The sequence below is a fragment of the Rhipicephalus microplus genome, chromosome 4, assembly GCF_043290135.1.
Source record: "Rhipicephalus microplus isolate Deutch F79 chromosome 4, USDA_Rmic, whole genome shotgun sequence".
NCBI classification, from domain to species: Eukaryota; Metazoa; Arthropoda; class Arachnida; order Ixodida; family Ixodidae; genus Rhipicephalus; species Rhipicephalus microplus.
In genome coordinates, this window is record NC_134703.1 from 164129340 (window position 1) to 164149639 (window position 20300).

General features: G+C 45.8%; 1 protein-coding gene across 1 annotated transcript in view; it reads left to right on the top strand.

Moving 5' to 3' along the window:
* The window catches only part of LOC142814058 (uncharacterized), a 125942-nt gene that overhangs the window by 92147 nt on the left and 13495 nt on the right, over positions 1-20300 (top strand). Inside the window, exon 6 of the mRNA XM_075892003.1 lies at positions 605-795. Within this exon, the coding sequence (XP_075748118.1) occupies positions 605-795 (191 nt within the window). The remainder of the gene's footprint in view (positions 1-604; positions 796-20300) is intronic.

The following is a 20300-nucleotide window of genomic DNA, read 5'->3' on the forward strand; positions in this document are numbered from 1 at the left end:
GTCGTCCTCAATTTAGGCAGAACCCTGTTTGTAAGTCTCCAGGTTTCTGTTCCGTAGCTAAGTACCGGCAAGATACAGCTGTTATATACCTTCCTCCTGAGGGATAGTGGCAATCTACCTGTCATAACTTGAGAGTGCTTGCCAAATGTGTTCCACCCCATTCTTACGCCGCCTCTCATAATTGCGTCGTGTTGTTGGGACGCAGAGCCTCAACAATTATGCGCACCGAAGCTGGTTGGTATAAAAAAGCTATCTATCTGGCACTGACTGAGTCATATTTACGTAGCACCACACTCACCCAACTAGGTGGGTTGCAATCACTCACGTTTATTATGCAAGCGTTCATTAAAGAGTTGCAACTTTTTTTCAGTGTGCTTTCTTTTATATAGGGTGACATTGTCGTTCATGTGTGTCATTGAGGAGTCACAATTGTGTAAGCTCTCCAATAATAACATTACAATTTATAAGAATAGTAATAATAATATATAATATCAGCAGGGTTAGGGCCAAGTATATGTTCATAAAACGGGCACAACCAGAACGGGCACTGTTAATAAACGTGCCCAAACTAGCCAAATAACAAGCCTCACTCTCGTTCGCGCAGAAAAACAGGGACCTACGATTGGCCGTGGAACCAATCCTTGACAGCCTCGAAGAACTAGAAGATGAAAGCCTGGACCCTCATAGGGATGTCAGGCTTTACATAATCACGGACCGACTCGATCGGCTCTACCAACAGATCGAGGCTCGCTGGGCTGAGACAACTGACCAGGTCTGCAAAGACATGAACTGCAGGTGAGCAAGAAAAAAACTGGCAGATCCCACATACTGTGGGAATAGTTGATAAGCAAAATACGAAAAAAAAAAGGTTGATAGGTCACTTTAAAATAAGCACAACTCTATAAGGCGGAGGTACATTATGCCGTACATGACTTCCATGCCATCATTATAATGTTTGGACGTTTCGTTTACCTTGGTCATATATTACCATCTCCTGATAACAACCTTAGTATATATGGAGCTAGCAAAACGGCGGCAAGCGTACTATGAGCGTAGCAGGTGGTAATGGTTTACATGATATCCATATCATGATTATTATGTTTGGACGTGTCAATTACATTCGTCGTCTATTTACGCCACGCAGTACCAAATTTGGTAAATGTGGAACTGGTGAAACGGCCACAAGATCGCTATGAGCGTAGCATGTAGTCATAATTTACATGAAACGCATATTCTGATTATCAGGTTTGGACGTGTCATTTACCTTCGTCGTCTATTCACGTCCCGTGATACAAAATTTGGTATATGTGGAGCTAGCGAAACGGTTGCGAGCACATCGTGAGCGTGGTATGTTGTCAACTTCTAACATGACACGCGTGTCATGGTTATCACGTTTGCACCAGACATGTACCTTCGTCATTCATTGACATCAAATAACAGCAAAATTAGTATATGAGGAGCCAGCGAAACAACCGCGAGTGAACTATGAGCGTGGCAAGTAGTCATATGTAACATGACATGCATGGGATAATTATCATTTTTGGACGCGTCATTTACTTTCGTCGCCCGTTCACGTCATACAATCCTAATATTGCTATATGGGGAACTAGCAAAATGGCTGTGAGCAGATCATGAGCGTGGCACGTAGCCATGTTGTTACATGACACGCACTCATGAATACTATATTTGCACCAGTCGCATACCTTCGTCATTCATTCATTGCCCGTATCACTGAACTTGATATATGTGATGCAAGCGAAACGGCTGCGAGCATGTCATGAAGAGCCGAATATACTCCGACGCAACGTTGACGCGCGCATAGGCTGGGCGTATCGACGCCACGCTACCAAACGCGAGCACTGACGCCAGGCGCGACCAGCCAACACCCTGGACTGGCGCGACCAGCGTCCGTCGGCACGGCCCAGCGGCAACCGGTGCGAAATGTGACATGCTGCATTTCGCACCGGAGAAGTTACCCAGACCACGTCTGCCTTTCTTCGTGACACAGACACAGGGACGCCGGGCGCGCTCAAATGCTCATGCGTCAAAGCAACGCAGCGCGACATGCGCCTACTACAGGTTTTCCCGCTCAATTTATTCCAAGCGCCAGCCAAATTAATCTAGGCGCCAGTCAATTTAATCCAGCCGCCACTGAAATTAATCCAGGTGCCATTCATTTTAATCCAAGTGCCACTGAAATTAATCCAACCGCCAGCCGATTTAATCCGGACGCCAGTGAATTTAATCCTGATGACATTGTGACTTCAAAATGACCCAGAATTTTCGGGAATGCGTGGAGTGAATAGCTTTGGAGTGAATTTAACAGGAAAAGCCATGAATGAGTCACTCGTGACACAATGTGACTCGCGCGACATTATCTCGCCTATCACCCGCGTAAGCACTATTCACACCTTCGACATGCATATCAAAGGAAAAGCCGTCCACACAGTAATAACTTGATAATTATTAACCAGGCCAATGATCTCATCACGAGTGACTTACGTGACGTCCTCACGCATATCACCCATGCACGCACTGTCTTAACCTTCCGTCATGCATATCAAATGAAACGTCTTTGAAAGGGCGGGATCTTGATACCTAAAACTCGGCCAAGTCACCTGATAACCAGTTCCTCAGGGGACGTCATCACAAATATCACCCGCACACGTAATTTACTCGCCTACCGACATGCATGACAAACGAAACGTCTTTGAGAGAGCGATAACGTGTTGCCTATGACTCGGCCAACTGACTTGATCACTTGTGATTTAGGTGACGTCATCACGCCTATCACCCACGCACGCAATGTCTAACCTGCCATCATCTATACCAAACGAAACGTCTTCGAGAGGCTAATAAATTGAACGCTGTCAATCAGCAGAGTGGCGTGATCACTAGTGACTCGTGTGACGTCATCGCGTTTGACACCCACGCACGCAGCTTCTAACCTGAGTTCATACTTATCAAATGAAACGTGTTTGAGAGAGTAATAACTTGAACGCTGTCACAAGCCCCAGTGATGTCATCACTAGCGACTGGCGTGACGTCATCTCGCCTAAGACTCACACAAGCACTCTATAATGTGCCTTCATGCATATCAAACAAAACGTCTTTGAAAGGGTAATAACTTGAATGCTGGCACTAGGCCGTGTGACGTCATCACTAGTGACTCACGTGACGTCATTACGCCTATCACACGCACACGCAGTGTCCAAACCTGTCTTCATGCATATCAAACGAAATGCCTTTGAGAGAGTAATAACTTGAACGCTGTCACAAGGCCCAGTGACGTCATCACTAGTGACTGGCGTGACGTCATCATGCCTGACACCCATGCACGTGGTGTCCAAACCTGTCTTCATGCATATCAAACAAAACGTCTTTGAAAGGCTAATAACTTGAACGCTGTCACAAGGCCCAGTGACGTCATCACTAGTGACTGGCGTGACGTCATCACGCCTATCACACGCGCACGCAGTGTCCAAACCTGTCTTCATGCATATCAAACGAAATGTCTTTGAGAGAGTAATAACTTGAACGCTGTCACAAGGCCCAGTGACGTCATCACTAGTGACTGGCGTGACGTCATCACGCCTATCACACACGCACGCAGTGTCCAAACCTGTCTTCATGCATATCCAACGAAATGTCTTTGAGAGAGTAATAACTTAACGCTGTCACAAAGCCCAGTGACGTCATCACTAGTGACTGGCGTGACGTCATCATGCCTGACACCCATGCACGTGGTGTCCAAACCTGTCTTCATGCATATCAAACGAAATGTCTTTGAGAGAGTAATAACTTGAACGCTGTCACAAGGCCCAGTGACGTCATCACTAGTGACTGGCGTGACATCATCACGCCTATCCCACACGCACGCAGTGTCCAAACCTGTCTTCATGCATATCAAACGAAATGTCTTTGAGAGAGTAATAACTTGAACGCTGTCATAAGGCCCAGTGACGTCATCACTAGTGACTGGCGTGACGTCATCACGCCTATCCCACACGCACGCAGTGTCCAAACCTGTCTTCATGCATATCAAACGAAATGTCTTTGAGAGAGTAATAACTTGAACGCTGTCACAAGGCCCAGTGACGTCATCACTAGTGACTGGCGTGACGTCATCATGCCTGACACCCACGCAAGCACTCTGTAACCTGCCTTCATGTATATCAAACGAAACGTCTTAGAGAGAGTAATAACTTGAACGCTGTCACAAGGCCCAGTGACGTCATCACTAGTAACCGCGTGACGTCATCATGCCTGACACCCACGCAAGCACTCTGTAACCTGCCTTCATGTATATCAAACGAAACGTCTTAGAGAGAGTAATAACTTGAACGCTGTCACAAGGCCCAGTGACGTAATCACTAGTGACTGGCGTGACGTCATCATGCCTGACACCCACGCAAGCACTCTGTAACCTGCCTTCATGTATATCAAACGAAACGTCTTAGAGAGAGTAAAAACTTGAATGCTCTCACTAGGCCTAGCGACGTGAATACTAGTGACTCATGTGACGTCATCAAGTCTATCACACACGCACGCGCTGTCCTAACCTGTTTTCATGCATATCAAACGAAACGTCATTGAGAGAACATTAACTTGAAAGCCGTTGCAGGCAGCGTCTGCTAGTAAAAAACTAACTTCTCGCGCTGCACAGCCGTTCACCAGCTAACCGGTATACGTAGGCACCAGATCGCGCGTTTCGAATTCAGTCAAAGGCGTCTTTACATGGCTTTTGTTTGACTTGACGCTTTTCTTGACTCTTGTAGATGCGATGAAAGCAACAGTACCTTCAAGCAGCAGTGTGGTACAACCCAACAACAGTGTCACATCGCTCGTTGAGGGCAGCGCTTCTCCTTCATTCAATAAATAGAAATTATGAAGTCGAAATGACAATTAAGCATTTTACAAACCATACTCAATTACGCAACATTCAACCGATACCCTCACCTCCCTGCGACACGTTTACTCCAGCTCGTCGTGTGGGTAGATGTACGCGTCTTTTTTGTTGCTTCTCGTGTTTCGTAGAATGCCTTGAAAATGCGGGCAGCCAGGCCGCAATACTGTGAACGGACAGGCGTTCTACAGTAAACAGGCACGCTTATTCCAAGCACACTAACCTATAAGAAACGGCGTGGCGTAGAATGTAGAAAGGAAGGCACGAGTCAGCCACAGCATTGAATGGCGCATCAGCAAATGGCCAGTTGCAAATAGCAATAGTATGTATCTCAAGTATGGAGACTGCCCTCTATATTACAACGGATTTGTTTCACAGGATAACAAGGTGAAATCATTGTTGAGCCAAAGGAGTGGTAGACAAATCTTTTTGTAGCAAGCTTTGGAGCAGGCAGACCGTGCGTCTTATGCTTGATTAAGGATATACAGTGTTATGACTATAGCCGAATTATATGCAAACGCCTGTTTTGTTTCTTGTGCTCATATCGTGTCATTTTGACACGTGAGCACAAATTAGAGGGCGAGAAGAGCTTTTATAGTGCTTTTATAGTGCCTATATATACCTATTTCGGGCATTGTAGCCTCAATTCGTATAGGTGCCTGTAAATGTCTGTTTTCAAAATTGATGCCTATATAAACGCTATTTAACCTGAAATTTTGCTTTCAAGTACCACTGAGCCCGGTATTCATGTTAACGGGCAAAATATAGGTTTCGGGACACTGTGTGGTGCAAACTACTCTTTATTTCACGAGTTAAGTTTAGAACTGTCAAACTCAGAAGGCATTTTAGCCAAGAGGGAGGTAGACTAGCCTCTACACATGTATACCATCCATGTCGCGTCGTCTGCTCAGCCTCTTTCCAGTGTGCGCTCAGATGCGTAGGGAGAAGGAGGCGCCTCTGTGCAGCGGCAGGAAGATGAATAATGAATGCGAAACTGTGGAGAGTCATCAGGGGAAGTAAGGAAGTAGAGTGCAGATAAAAAAAAAGCAATATCTATGTAGTTTTTGTTTTTTGTTTGTCATTTACATGTGGTGCCTCACTGGGTCACCTGAAAATATTTATTTAGGCAGTGGAAAATGTTGCCTGCCCAATGAAAAGGTTTGTGTCACTAGAAATTTTAATTTGATCATTAGAAGCGGCGAAAGCATAATCTCAGGAGGTGAGCTTGAAACCTTCGCCACTAACTCTAAGAAGACTTCGTAAGTCCAATTCCTTCCCCGCTATTGGTATGAAATTCACTCGGAGCTGGAGCATCACACGACGTGCATGAGCACGTCATGCGCGCGTAACCTACACTCGCATGAGATGCCCATGTCAGCCCGTGCGTGCAAGCGGTGTTCTGCCGTCTCCATGTTCTTTTGTTTTGTACTGCGAGTTTTTGTAGAACGGATCCCTATCTGCGCGCACGTTTGGAGAGGCTGGCTTGGATAACGTATCCTTACCCCGATACACAGCGTCACACCGCTGCATCTTCTGCTAGGGACGATACACCAAAACCACGCCCAGCGTTGTGAATGCTGGCCCCGACACAATGCGCAAACTGCGAGAACACCAAAGCAAACAAAATGGAGGCACCTTAGTCTCGCGTCTCTCTCGATATGAAATTAAATAAATAAGGCGAATCGATTTCGCCTGTGTTTTCTAACATTTCTGTAAACTTTCATGCTTCTATTTAGGCAACAGTTTGTACAAAGTACACACGTTGTCTCAAATAGTTCTCGCAGTGTCACGTACTACTTTGACATAGGCAGGACCATTCTATCACCTTCACCATGTTGGGGTGCACGCCCATGAGATGAAGGTGAAGCCGTGTTCAGTTTGGCCTATCACCTCTTTATGCCACGCGTAGTACTGGAAATCTTGGTAAATGAGATCTTGAGCGCTCAGTGCATTCATTCCTTTACGCTTCTCAAAACTCTTAAGTTTGTGTAACGACCCTTAAAGTGTTCACAGACAGAAGAAAAATTCAGCCTGTGTGGTTAGGCCAAGTTAATACGCCGCAAAAAAAAATCCTTCTGGCACCTGGCACTCTGACTATTTGCGCATGTATAGCCCTTCTTAGCTATGGCACACAGAAAGAGACCCAGAAGCATATTTCTACGATGGTGCACACTTAACTGACCATGTTGAACTAGAAATGGAGAGACCGTATTCTGCGAACCCCGCGGAAAAACGCATGCTTATGCTAAATCATTACCCGCTTGTACAATTATAAACTAGAACATTTTTGCTTGCTTTCATGTCATAGAGACAGATACCACACCTGTTTATTGGAAAATTTGAGTTTTGTCAAAGATTATTCTGCCTATATTCACAATTTTGGAAGCCTGAAAGAGTGTTTTGGCCACCTATTATTGGTGCCTAAATCCCGGTTTTTCAGTGCCTATAGAGCTGGCCTCTATAGTTACGACCTACCTGACATGTTTTCGCAACGACGAAGCAAATATGATGCCCGTTTAAAACACCTACCGTACCTCAAGAAAAAAATTGTTGTTCTGATAACGTCGAGCTCGTCAAAGTGGTATGAAATGGGTGATAAAAGAGAACTGGGGCAAGTCCGTGAGAAACAAAATTTATTATTATACAGGCAAAGCAATTTTCATAAACACGCACCCATAGATGTGCTGCTGAGCAGTGTTCTACATATCAAGGCAGTCGAGGGCAGCTTGTACAAAAGTGTAATTGTGCCTATCATAAGCGGCACAGTCCACACGCTGGATGTGCTGCATAGAGCGCCCCGCGGCCTCAACCAGCAGAGCACGGCGATGTTCTTTCTTGGAGATCCCTTCCGGTGTCGTGAGGAGATCATCCCTCCTCTCGCTTAGGAATCCCTTTACACCTGCCTTGAACTTTGAGAAGAGCTCCTCAATCGGATTGAAGAAAGGGCTGTATGGCGGTAGCCACTTGACTGTGTGGTCGCTTGCCGCGAGGACAGCCTGTTCGGCGCGGCGGTGCGCTGGTGCGTTGTCAAACAGGAACACTGCCTGTATTCCTGGTTCCTGTTGTGAAACTTTACTCGACACTTCTGCAAGAAAGTCGTTGAAGACAGCCCAGCAATTTCGGTAGGGCGAAACGAGGTGCTCCAGCATGTCGTTTGTCAACTAGTGTGAAGAGGGCGAATGTAAATGTTATAGCCTGCATGTCAGCAAATGGCCTTCTCCACTGGACAATTGCCGACAAGGTCCACTGGGCTGTCTTCAACGACTTTCTTGCAGAAGTGTCGAGTAAAGTTTCACAACAGGAACCAGGAATACAGGCAGTGTTCCTGTTTGACAACGCACCAGCGCACCGCCGCGCCGAACAGGCTGTCCTCGCGGCAAGCGACCACACAGTCAAGTGGCTACCACCATACAGCCCTTTCTTCAATCCGATTGAGGAGCTCTTCTCAAAGTTCAAGGCAGGTGTAAAGGGATTCCTAAGCGAGCGGAGGGATGATCTCCTCACGACACCGGAAGGGATCTCCAAGAAAGAACATCGCCGTGCTCTGCTGGTTGAGGCCGCGGGGCGCTCTATGCAGCACATCAAGCGTGTGGACTGTGCCGCTTATGATAGGCACAATTACACTTTTGTACAAGCTGCCCTCGACTGCCTTGATATGTAGAACACTGCTCAGCAGCACATCTATGGGTGCGTGTTTATGAAAATTGCTTTGCCTGTATAATAATATATTTTGTTTCTCACGGACTTGACCCAGTTCTCTTTCATCACCCATTTCATAACCAATTTGACGAGCTCGACGTTATCAGAACAACAATTTTTTTCTTGAGGTACGGTAGGTGTTTTAAACGGGCACCATATTTGCTTCGGCGTTGCGAAAACATGTCAGCTAGGTCGTAACTATAGAGGCCAGCTCTATAGACACTGAAAAACCGGGATTTAGGCACCAACAATAGGTGGCCAAAACACTCTTTCAGGCTTCCAAAATTGTGAATATAGGCAGAATAATCTTTGACAAAACTCAAATTTTCCAATAAACAGGTGTGGTATCTGTCTCTATGACATGAAAGCAAGCAAAAATGTTCTAGTTTATAATTGTACAAGCGGGTAATGATTTAGCATAAGCATGCGTTTTTCCGCGGGGTTCGCAGAATACGGTCTCTCCATTTCTAGTTCAACATGGTCAGTTAAGTGTGCACCATCGTAGAAATATGCTTCTGGGTCTCTTTCTGTGTGCCATAGCTAAGAAGGGCTATACATGCGCAAATAGTCAGAGTGCCAGGCGCCAGAAAGATTTTTTTTTTGCGGCGTATTAACTTGGCCTAACCACACAGGCTCAATTTTTCTTCTGTCTGTGAACACTTTAAGGGTCGTTACACAAACTTAAGAGTTTTGAGAAGCGTAAAGGAATGAATGCACTGAGCGCTCAAGATCTCATTTACCAAGATTTCCAGTACTACGCGTAGCATAAAGAGGTGATAGGCCAAACTGAACACGGCTTCACCTTCATCTCATGGGCGTGCGCCCCAACATGGTGAAGGTGATAGAATGGTCCTGCCTATGTCAAAGTAGTACGTGACACTGCGAGAACTATTTGAGACAACGTGTGTACTTTGTACAAACTGTTGCCTAAATAGAAGCATGAAAGTTTACAGAAATGTTAGAAAACACAGGCGAAATCGATTCGCCTTATTTATTTAATTTCATATCGAGAGAGACGCGAGACTAAGGTGCCTCCATTTTGTTTGCTTTGGTGTTCTCGCAGTTTGCGCATTGTGTCGGGGCCAGCATTCACAACGCTGGGCGTGGTTTTGGTGTATCGTCCCTAGCAGAAGATGCAGCGGTGTGACGCTGTGTATCGGGGTAAGGATACGTTATCCAAGCCAGCCTCTCCAAACGTGCGCGCAGATAGGGATCCGTTCTACAAAAACTCGCAGTACAAAACAAAAGAACATGGAGACGGCAGAACACCGCTTGCACGCACGGGCTGACATGGGCATCTCATGCGAGTGTAGGTTACGCGCGCATGACGTGCTCATGCACGTCGTGTGATGCTCCAGCTCCGAGTGAATTTCATACCAATAGCGGGGAAGGAATTGGACTTACGAAGTCTTCTTAGAGTTAGTGGCGAAGGTTTCAAGCTCACCTCCTGAGATTATGCTTTCGCCGCTTCTAATGATCAAATTAAAATTTCTAGCGACACAAACCTTTTCATTGGGCAGGCAACATTTCCCACTGCCTAAATAAATATTTTCAGGTGACCCAGTGAGGCACCACATGTAAATGTCAAACAAAAAACAAAAACTACATAGATATTGCTTTTTTTTTATCTGCACTCTACTTCCTTACTTCCCCTGATGACTCTCCACAGTTTTGCATTCATTCTTCATCTTCCTGCCGCTGCACAGAGGCACCTCCTGCTCCCTACGCATCTGAGCGCACACTGGAAAGAGGCTGAGCAGACGACGCGACATGGATGGTATACATGTGTAGAGGCTAGTCTACCTCCCTCTTGGCTAAAATGCCTTCTGAGTTTGACAGTTCTAAACGTAACTCGTGAAATAAAGAGTAGTTTGCACCACACAGTGTCCCGAAACCTATATTTTGCCCGGTAACATGAATACCGGGCTCAGTGGTACTTGAAAGCAAAATTTCAGGTTAAATAGCGTTTATATAGGCATCAATTTTGAAAACAGACATTTACAGGCACCTATACGAATTGAGGCTACAATGCCCGAAATAGGTATATATAGGCACTATAAAAGCACTATAAAAGCTCTTCTCGCCCTCTAATTTGTGCTCACGTGTCAAAATGACACGATATGAGCACAAGAAACGAAACAGGCGTTTGCATATAATTCGGCTATAGTCATAACACTGTATAACCTTAATCAAGCATAAGACGCACGGTCTGCCTGCTCCAAAGCTTGCTACAAAAAGATTTGTCTACCACTCCTTTGGCTCAACAATTATTTCACCTTGTTATCCTGTGAAACAAATCCGTTGTAATATAGAGGGCAGTCTCCATACTTGAGATACATACTATTGCTATTTGCAACTGGCCATTTGCTGATGCGCCATTCAATGCTGTGGCTGACTCGTGCCTTCCTTTCTACATTCTACGCCACGCCGTTTCTTATAGGTTAGTGTGCTTGGAATAAGCGTGCCTGTTTACTGTAGAACGCCTGTCCGTTCACAGTATTGCGGCCTGGCTGCCCGCATTTTCAAGGCATTCTACGAAACACGAGAAGCAACAAAAAAGACGCGTACATCTACCCACATGACGAGCTGGAGTAAACGTGTCGCAGGGAGGTGAGGGTATCGGTTGAATGTTGCGTAATTGAGTATGGTTTGTAAAATGCTTAATTGTCATTTCGACTTCATCATTTCTATTTATTGAATGAAGGAGAAGCGCTGCCCTCAACGAGCGATGTGATACTGTTGTTGGGTTGTACCACACTGCTGCTTGAAGGTACTGTTGCTTCCATCGCTTCTACACGTGTCAAGAAAAGCGTCAAGTCAAACAAAAGCCATGTAAAGACGCCTTTGACTGAATTCGAAACGCGCGATCTGGTGCCTACGTATACCGGTTAGCTGGTGAACGGGTGTGCAGCGCGAGAAGTTAGTTTTTTACTAGCAGACGCTGCCTGCAACGGCCTTCAAGTTAATGTTCTCTCAATGACGTTTCGTTTGATATGCATGAAAACAGGTTAGGACAGCGCGTGCGTGTGTGATAGACTTGATGACGTCACATGAGTCACTAGTATTCACGTCGCTAGGCCTAGTGAGAGCATTCAAGTTATTACTCTCTCTAAGACGTTTCGTTTGATATACATGAAGGCAGGTTACAAAATTCTTGCGTGGGTGTCAGGCATGATGACGTCACGCCAGTCACTAGTGATGACGTCACTGGGCCTTGTGACAGCGTTCAAGTTATTACTCTCTCTAAGACGTTTCGTTTGATATACATGAAGGCAGGTTACAGAGTGCTTGCGTGGGTGTCAGGCATGATGACGTCACGCCAGTCACTAGTGATGACGTCACTGGGCCTTGTGACAGCGTTCAAGTTATTACTCTCTCTAAGACATTTCGTTTGATATACATGAAGGCAGGTTTGGACACTGCGTGCGTGTAGGATAGGCGTGATGACGTCACGCCAGTCACTAGTGATGACGTCACTGGGCCTTATGACAGCGTTCAAGTTATTACTCTCTCAAAGACATTTCGTTTGATATGCATGAAGACAGGTTTGGACACCACGTGCATGGGTGTCAGGCATGATGACGTCACGCCAGTCACTAGTGATGACGTCACTGGGCCTTGTGACAGCGTTCAAATTATTACTCTCTCAAAGACATTTCGTTTGATATGCATGAAGACAGGTTTGGACACCGCGTGCGTGTGTGATAGGCGTGATGACGTCACGCCAGTCACTAGTGATGACGTCACTGGGCCTTGTGACAGCGTTCAAGTTATTACTCTCTCAAAGGCATTTCATTTGATATGCATGAAGACAGGTTTGGACTCTGCGTGTGCGTGTGATAGGCGTAATGACGTCACGTGAGTCACTAGTGATGACGTCACGCGGCCTAGTGCCAGCATTCAAGTTATTACCCTTTCAAAGACGTTTTGTTTGATATGCATGAAGGCACATTATAGAGTGCTTGTGTGAGTCTTAGGCGAGATGACGTCACGCCAGTCACTAGTGATGACGTCACTGGGGCTTGTGACAGCGTTCAAGTTATTACTCTCTCAAACACGTTTCATTTGATAAGTATGAACTCAGGTTAGACGCTGCGTGCGTGGGTGTCAAACGCGATGACGTCACACGAGTCACTAGTGATCACGTCACTCTGCCGATCTACAGCGTTCAATTTATTAGCCACTCGAAGACGTTTCGTTTGGTATACATGATGGCAGGTTAGACATTGCGTGCGTGGGTGATAGGCGTGATGACGTCACCTAAATCACAAGTGATCAAGTCAGTTGGCCGAGTCATAGGCAACACGTTATCGCTCTCTCAAAGACGTTTCGTTTGGTATGCATGTCGGTAGGCGAGTAAATTACGTGTGCGGGTGATATTTGTGATGACGTCCCCTGAGGAACTGGTTATCGGGTGACTTGGCCGAGTTTTAGGTATCAAGATCCCGCCCTTTCAAAGACGTTTCATTTGATATGCATGACGGAAGGTTAAGACAGCGCGTGCGTGGGTGATATGCGTGAGGACGTCACCTAAGTCACTCGTGATGAGATCATTGGCCTGGTTAATAATTATCAAGTTATTACTGTGTGGACGGCGTTGCCTTTGATATGCATGTCGAAGGTGTGAATAGTGCTTACGCGGGTGGTAAGCGTGATAAAGTCGCGCGAGTCGCATTGTGTCACTAGTGACTCATTCATGGCTTTTTCTGTTAAATTCACTCCAAAGCTATTCACTCCACGCATTCCCGAAAATTCTGGGTCGTTTTGAAGTCACAATGTCATCAGGAATAAATTCACTGGCGTCCGGATTAAATCGGCTGGCGGTTGGATTAATTTCAGTGGCACTTGGATTAAAATGAATGGCACCTGGATTAATATCAGTGGCGGCTGGATTAAATTGACTGGCGCCTAGATTAATTTGGCTGGCACTTGGATTAAATTGAGCGGGAAAACCTGTAGTATTTGACAGAAAGATCAGCGCCTGGCGTAGCGTCGCCAGCGTGACGCAATGGGACGAACGTCAAAGTGTATTGGCGCCTGAAGTGTGGCGTGTATTAATGTTTTACATGACACACACCTCATGATTGTGATGTTTGCACCAGTCACATACCTCCGTCATCCATTCACGTGACCTAATATCAAATTTTGGAATATGTGAAGGTGGCGAAAAGGCCGCGGGCGCACCATGAGTGTAGCACGTAGTCATGTTGTTACATGGCACACATGTCATGATCATGATGTTTGGACGTGTCATTCACCTTTGTCGTCCGTTGGCGACACGTATAACCGAAATTGGTAGATGTGAAGCTAGCGAACCGAGCGCATGCCTAATGATCTTAGCATGTAGTCATAGACTCTAAAAAAAGGGAGCGAGAATGGAGAAACGGGCTCCGTTCCTCCTTCGGCGCAGCGACTTCCTCCCTTTAGGGCGTTTTACCTGTCGCGCCCTTTCACGGCAAGGACCATAGGAGCGACGTTCCTCCTTCAGCATTCAAGTTTCTCCTAAATCACGGGGGTCTTGCACGCGCGCATGCGCACGCCAAGCCTAGCCGGGCGTGGCCAGTCGCGAACGACTGCTTTTACCTAATATTGGTGTAAGCAAGGGAGGAGTGACGTTTTTTTCTCTTTTATTTGTGTAGAGTAAAAGCCACCCTTTTTTTATCACCAAGTACTCGCACGATGCTCCGCACACTTCAATGTGTGTCTCGTGTTGTTTCTTACTACCAATTTGTCCCAAATACAAGGAGGTCTAATTTCCAGGCAGTCTTGCTTTATCGATTACCTTAGAGTGTACAAAAATAATGAATTTTTTTTTCGGTGTCGACATACTTAGTAAGCCCACGCATTTTTAGTTCTGTATGGCACCAACAGCACTCATAAATTCCACGAGGCGCATAAAAAGGCATCACACTTAATTTTTCAACATGCTAGAAAACCTGATACCACTCTACAGTCCATGCGTGAAAGCACGATCATATATAATTGACAGAGTTATACCTCCCACTACTGCCATATATATGTTCTTTGCAGTTCACCCCATTCGAATACGGCCGCCGTGGCCGGAAGTCGAACCTGCGTCATCCAGCATAGTCACACGACACCAATAAGGCTATTTTACCACGGCAGATGAAAGCACAATGGGAAACAGGCTGCCAAGTTTCACCGAGCGTTTATTCACCAGACTAGGTTACAACCATCAGAAACGTTTTAAATATCATCATAACTACACTTTTGTGAAAAATAAGCCAATGACTTTTGCCAGTTAAACCAAATTCTCAATCGCATGCGTTTTGAATTGCCCATGACAGCACTGAGAGGTAAGACGGAATTATGCACACGTGAAGTATACCTTTTTCGTCCATGATTCTCCTTTATCGTGAGAAACTCGACACAAAATGCACTTCTAGTAACAGCTGTACACAGCAGGTGAGTAGTAACACTCACTCACATTCATGAAAAGAGTATTCCAAATGCAGAATAATAACCACCACAGCCATAGCGCTAACAAAAATTGTGGCAGGCACTATGATTGCAAGTTGACACGCGAGGCGAATCGCGAGAGGCATGTGAAGCGGAAAAGTGTGTAGGCACAACATGCTATAACGTTATAGTAAATTTGCGCACTGCAGCAATAGTTCCTCCACTCAAGTAATAGAGCTGCCGCGACGCCAACAGCCACTGCCATAGCTCACGAAAAAATACCGTCGGATGCGAGGTCACCGCTTATTTTTCTCGCAAGACCCGCGTTGTAACGTACGTATACACTGCTAGAACGGACGTTACCGCATCAAAAACATTGTCATTGAAGGGCTAGCGGTGTACTGTATCCATGGCTAACGGTCACACTTCTGGTAAGCACGTAAAAAGAATATAAGCAAACGTTAACAACTAAATGAGGTCGACGTGACCACAGAACACCTACCACGACGGAGACTAAGTCTGGTCTGCATGCTGCGCCCTCTCCGAGTAACAAGTAGAAGAATAATAAAGGACGTGACCTCCGAGATAGCTAGCGCGCGGCAAGCGTTTGCAATTTCGGAGGCTTCAAGAAAAAAAAGTAACTGCGGCAGTGGTCGAGAGATGGCGCAGCGTTCGGATTGGCGTGGGCATTTTATGCATGGCTTGGGGGAATTCGCTTTGGTGAAAACCATATAATCTCTAGTAATTATACCGTTCATCATTGTGCAACCGGTTTTAAAGTTCCGTTTGTCTAAGCATCAGATACAATATATTTACGTGTGCGCATGTTGCGGTATTGCCACAAAACGTAAAAAAAAAGTGTAAGAAAACCTACTTGTAACTTGTGCCCCTATGGTCAGTCGAAATTCACCGCTATATGAGTTTGTGCGCTTCCGTAATATGATGCGAGTAAACACGTCGAAGTGTCAATAAAGAAAGAAAAAAAGTAAACACGTCGAAGTGTGTGCCGCTGTTGTGAATGGTTGGTTGTGCTCCTGGTCATTAAATTCACCCTGTATGCGTACTCTGTGTAGTATGTGTCCTTGTGTGCATGTGTAGCTATATGCATTGCATCAGCACATATAGGAGTCCGGTGTCAATGAGTAATCAGTTTCTCCAGATGGCGCAAGCTACCACCTACTTCACGGCTACGACGCTCTGAAACCTCCAGCTACTTATATAACGTTGAACATTATCTATCAAAGCTGCACTACTGAGTCGGAATGGTTTTGCTGCGATCGAGTCTACGGTTTGGAGGCACATCTCGTGACCTGCGCCCCCCCGTAAACGAATGGATAACGTCGCTACACTATGTGAATCTGCGAGAAATAAATTCAGCAAGCCTAGCATGCACTCTTCTGGTGAGGACTCTGCGGTATCCGTGTCTTTCGGAGTATACGTCGCCTCGTTGACCTAACAAAACCTGCTTGCTCTGTCGTTCTCTTTCGCGCTGTTTTCATCACCACAGGTTCGTCTGCTTGTTTTATAATCATTTCATTCGATATAAACCACAGCGGGACCATTTTTTGTAAATTTCAGTGCGGTGTACTCCTTATCAATCGAGAATCGTTGCATTTACTAAGCCTACTCGCTTCGTCTGGGGGCATCTATGTTGATTTTCATAGGGAGGAACATGTTTCTTCGTGACAAAGGGAGCAACGTTTCTCTATTTAAAGACGAACATTGGGGACATCGCCGTTCCTCTCTAAATGGAGAGAACGTCACTCCATTTTTTTAAGAGTGTAATGCTACATGACACGCATTTCATGATTATGATGTTTGCACTATAATAAATAACTGTGACAGTCAGAACTGTTATTTGAAACTAGCCTAGCCAGCGAAACTAGCCCTAGCCAGCGAAAGCAGCGATAACGTCCGGCGCGAGAGTCTCGTGCTTAGCACTGACGATGTGTTTTCCGAGCTATGCATGACCCACTACATTCATCATTACAGTACCAGTAACATACCTTCGTTCTCGGAGCGCTCGCACGGCGAGTATACGCACACCTGAAGGCAGGGAATCCACTGGTTCATGCACGAACACAACGCATCGCGGCACTAGCGAGCGGTTATGTTCACACCACACCCGCCTGTCCCGGCGAAACAGTGACCGTTGCCGAACCGTTCGAAGATAGCTATGTAGTAACCGCGTGCCATCACTGTCGAAATAACGTGGCAGATGCAGCTTAATTGATCGAGAAGTGGCGGCAGAGCTACACGGGCTCCACCATGTACGCGATGTAGCCGCAGAAACCTCACTCGAGGGACGATTCAAGGTAGGTCGATCACTTCCTGAGAATCTCGAGGAGACGCTCGAGATTTTCTCAAGAGAAGGGAGCGTTTTAGGCGAGGGTCGGTTTGTGAGTAGGAAAACGCCACTCCTGGAGCGTTTCGAGTGAAGGGTCGAGTATAGGAGCGTTTGTGAATACGGGGGTTGAAATTTCCGCAGAAAAAAATTGGCAGATCCCACGTACAGTGGGAATCAATGATATGCGAAGCAAAAATGAGGAAGGTTGATATGTTAGATAGAATTCAGCTCAATATTACGAGGTGGAGGTAAGCGATATCGTACATGACCTACATGCATGATTATCATGTTTGGATAGCTCGCTTACCTTCCTCATCTATTCAAGTCACGTGATACCAAATTTAGTATATTTGGAGCTAGCGAAAGAGCTACGAGCGCATCATGAAGGCCCCATAAACCCCAATGTGGCGTTGACGCGCACGCACGCTGGGCACAGCGACGCGAAGTTAGCAAAACACGGGCACACAATAGTTGACGCCAAACGCGACCGGCGCGACCGGCGTCCGTCGGCACGGCGCGACGGCAACCGGCACGAAATGCGACATGCGGCATTTGGCGCCGATGCGTTACCCAGACAACACTGCGCCTCCCTCTTTTCTCGATGGAGGGACGCCAGACGCGCTGAAACGCGCATGCGTCAAAGCAACGCAGAGCGGCGCGCGCCTGCGAGTATATGGCAGGACCGTTGCCCGGCGTGGCAACGCCGGCGTGACGTCACGAAATGGAACGCTGGAGAGCACGTGCACCGCATCACGTCGAAATGTATTGGCGCGTTCACCGCGGCATGTAGTCATGCTCTAACATTGCACACATCTCATGATTATCATGTTTGCACCAGTCACATACCTTTGTCATGCATTGGCGTCACGTAATACCAAATACGGCATATGTGAAGCTAGCGAAACAGCCGCGAGCGCATCATGAGTCTGGCATGTATTCATGTTGTTACATGACACGTTTGGCGTGGTTATCATGTTTGGATTTGTCATATACCTATGTCATCCTTTCACGTCACGTAATACCTAGTTTGGTACAAGTGATGCTGGTTAAACGGCCGCCCGCGCATCATGAGCATGGCATATAGTCATGTTGTTACATGACACGCTTCTGATGATTATCATGTTTGCACCAGTCACATACCTTCGTCATTCATTCACGTACCATAATACAAAATTTTGTATATATGACGCTAGCTAAACAGCCGCCAGCGCATAATTAGCTTGGCATGTAGCCATGTTGTTACAAGACAAGCATGTCATGATTTTCATGTTAGGGTGTGTCGCTTGTGTTCGCCATGCAATCTAGTCATACCGTACCAGTTTTGCATTATGTCATGCATCAAAACCACTGTGAGAGCAGCAAGACCATAAAATGTAATTCATGACATTATTACACCCATATCATCATTTTAATGTTGTCACTAGTCAAATATGTTCTTAATAAAGTCATGTTGTGCCATACCAAGTTTGGTATCGATACAATTAACGAAACGGCTAGGAGAGAGCTAGAAGTCGTAGGCGGCTAGATAGATAGATAGATAGATAGATAGATAGATAGATAGATAGATAGATAGATAGATAGATAGATAGATAGATAGATAGATAGATAGATAGATAGATAGATAGATAGATAGATAGATAGATAGATAGATAGATAGATAGATAGATAGATAGATAGATAGATAGATAGATAGATAGATAGATAGATAGATAGATAGATAGATAGATAGATAAAGCTCAAAGTCGCCGAAGTTCGCTAAGAAATGCCTTTGGCTCACGAGGCCCGCGAAGTGCTGTGTGTAACTTTCGTGCATTTGGGTTTGTGGTCGGGGCGAGTTTCTAGACTTTCGCTTTCTGGGAGCAAACGCTATTCTAAAGCTCATCCAGCGCCTGCAACTAAAAGAATGCCCGCAACATCTGTTAATGTTTTTCTACACCTCCCTATGTCTCTTATAAATTTCGCCATGCCCATGACATACACAATCAAAGCCGCGTTGCCAACAAGATGCGAGCGTCCCTGGTGACCACCTGTCCTTACAATTATCCGCAATACTTGTCATAAGCGAAACAAGCAGCACGAGAGTCCTGTGTTTGCAGCCTTGCTGCCTTGGAGAGAGGAAATTTCCAGGCCTGAGTGGGGACATACGCCCACGAACACGCCTGGCAAAGGCACCTGTAGAGTTGGGAATATATATATATATATATATATATATATATATATATATATATATATATATATATATATATATATATATATATATATATATATATATATATATATATATATATATATATATATATAGCACAGGCGCGTGACCATATATAGCACAGACCATATATATATATAGACCATATATATATATATATATATATATATATATATATATATATATATATATATATATATATATATATATATATATATATATAGCACAGGCGCGTGACCTGAAATGGCACACGTGCCTGTGCTACCTCGATGACGTCGTCGTTTTCGCTCCGGACTTCTCAACGCACCTTCAACGCCTGCGGCATGTTTTAACGCGTCTGAGTGACGCCTGTCTGCAACTGAACCTGAAGAAGTGCCGATTTGCAGCTCGGCAGTTGACAATACTCGGCTACGTCGTGTCCAAGGACGGAATTCTCCCCGATCCAGCCAAGCTTCGGGCCGTGACCGAGTTCCCCAAGCCGACATCCATCAAGGAACTGCGCAGTTTCTTAGGACTGTGTTCCTACTTTCGGCGCTTCATCCGAAACTTCGCGTCTATCGCATCGCCGCTTACAAAACTCCTCGGTAGTAACGGGCCTCTCCATTCGTGGTCATCACAGTGTGACGACGCATTCACAACGCTTCGTCGTTTACTGACGTCGCCTCCCATACTCCGCCACTACGACCCTACTGCCCCTACAGAGGTACACACGGACGCCAGTG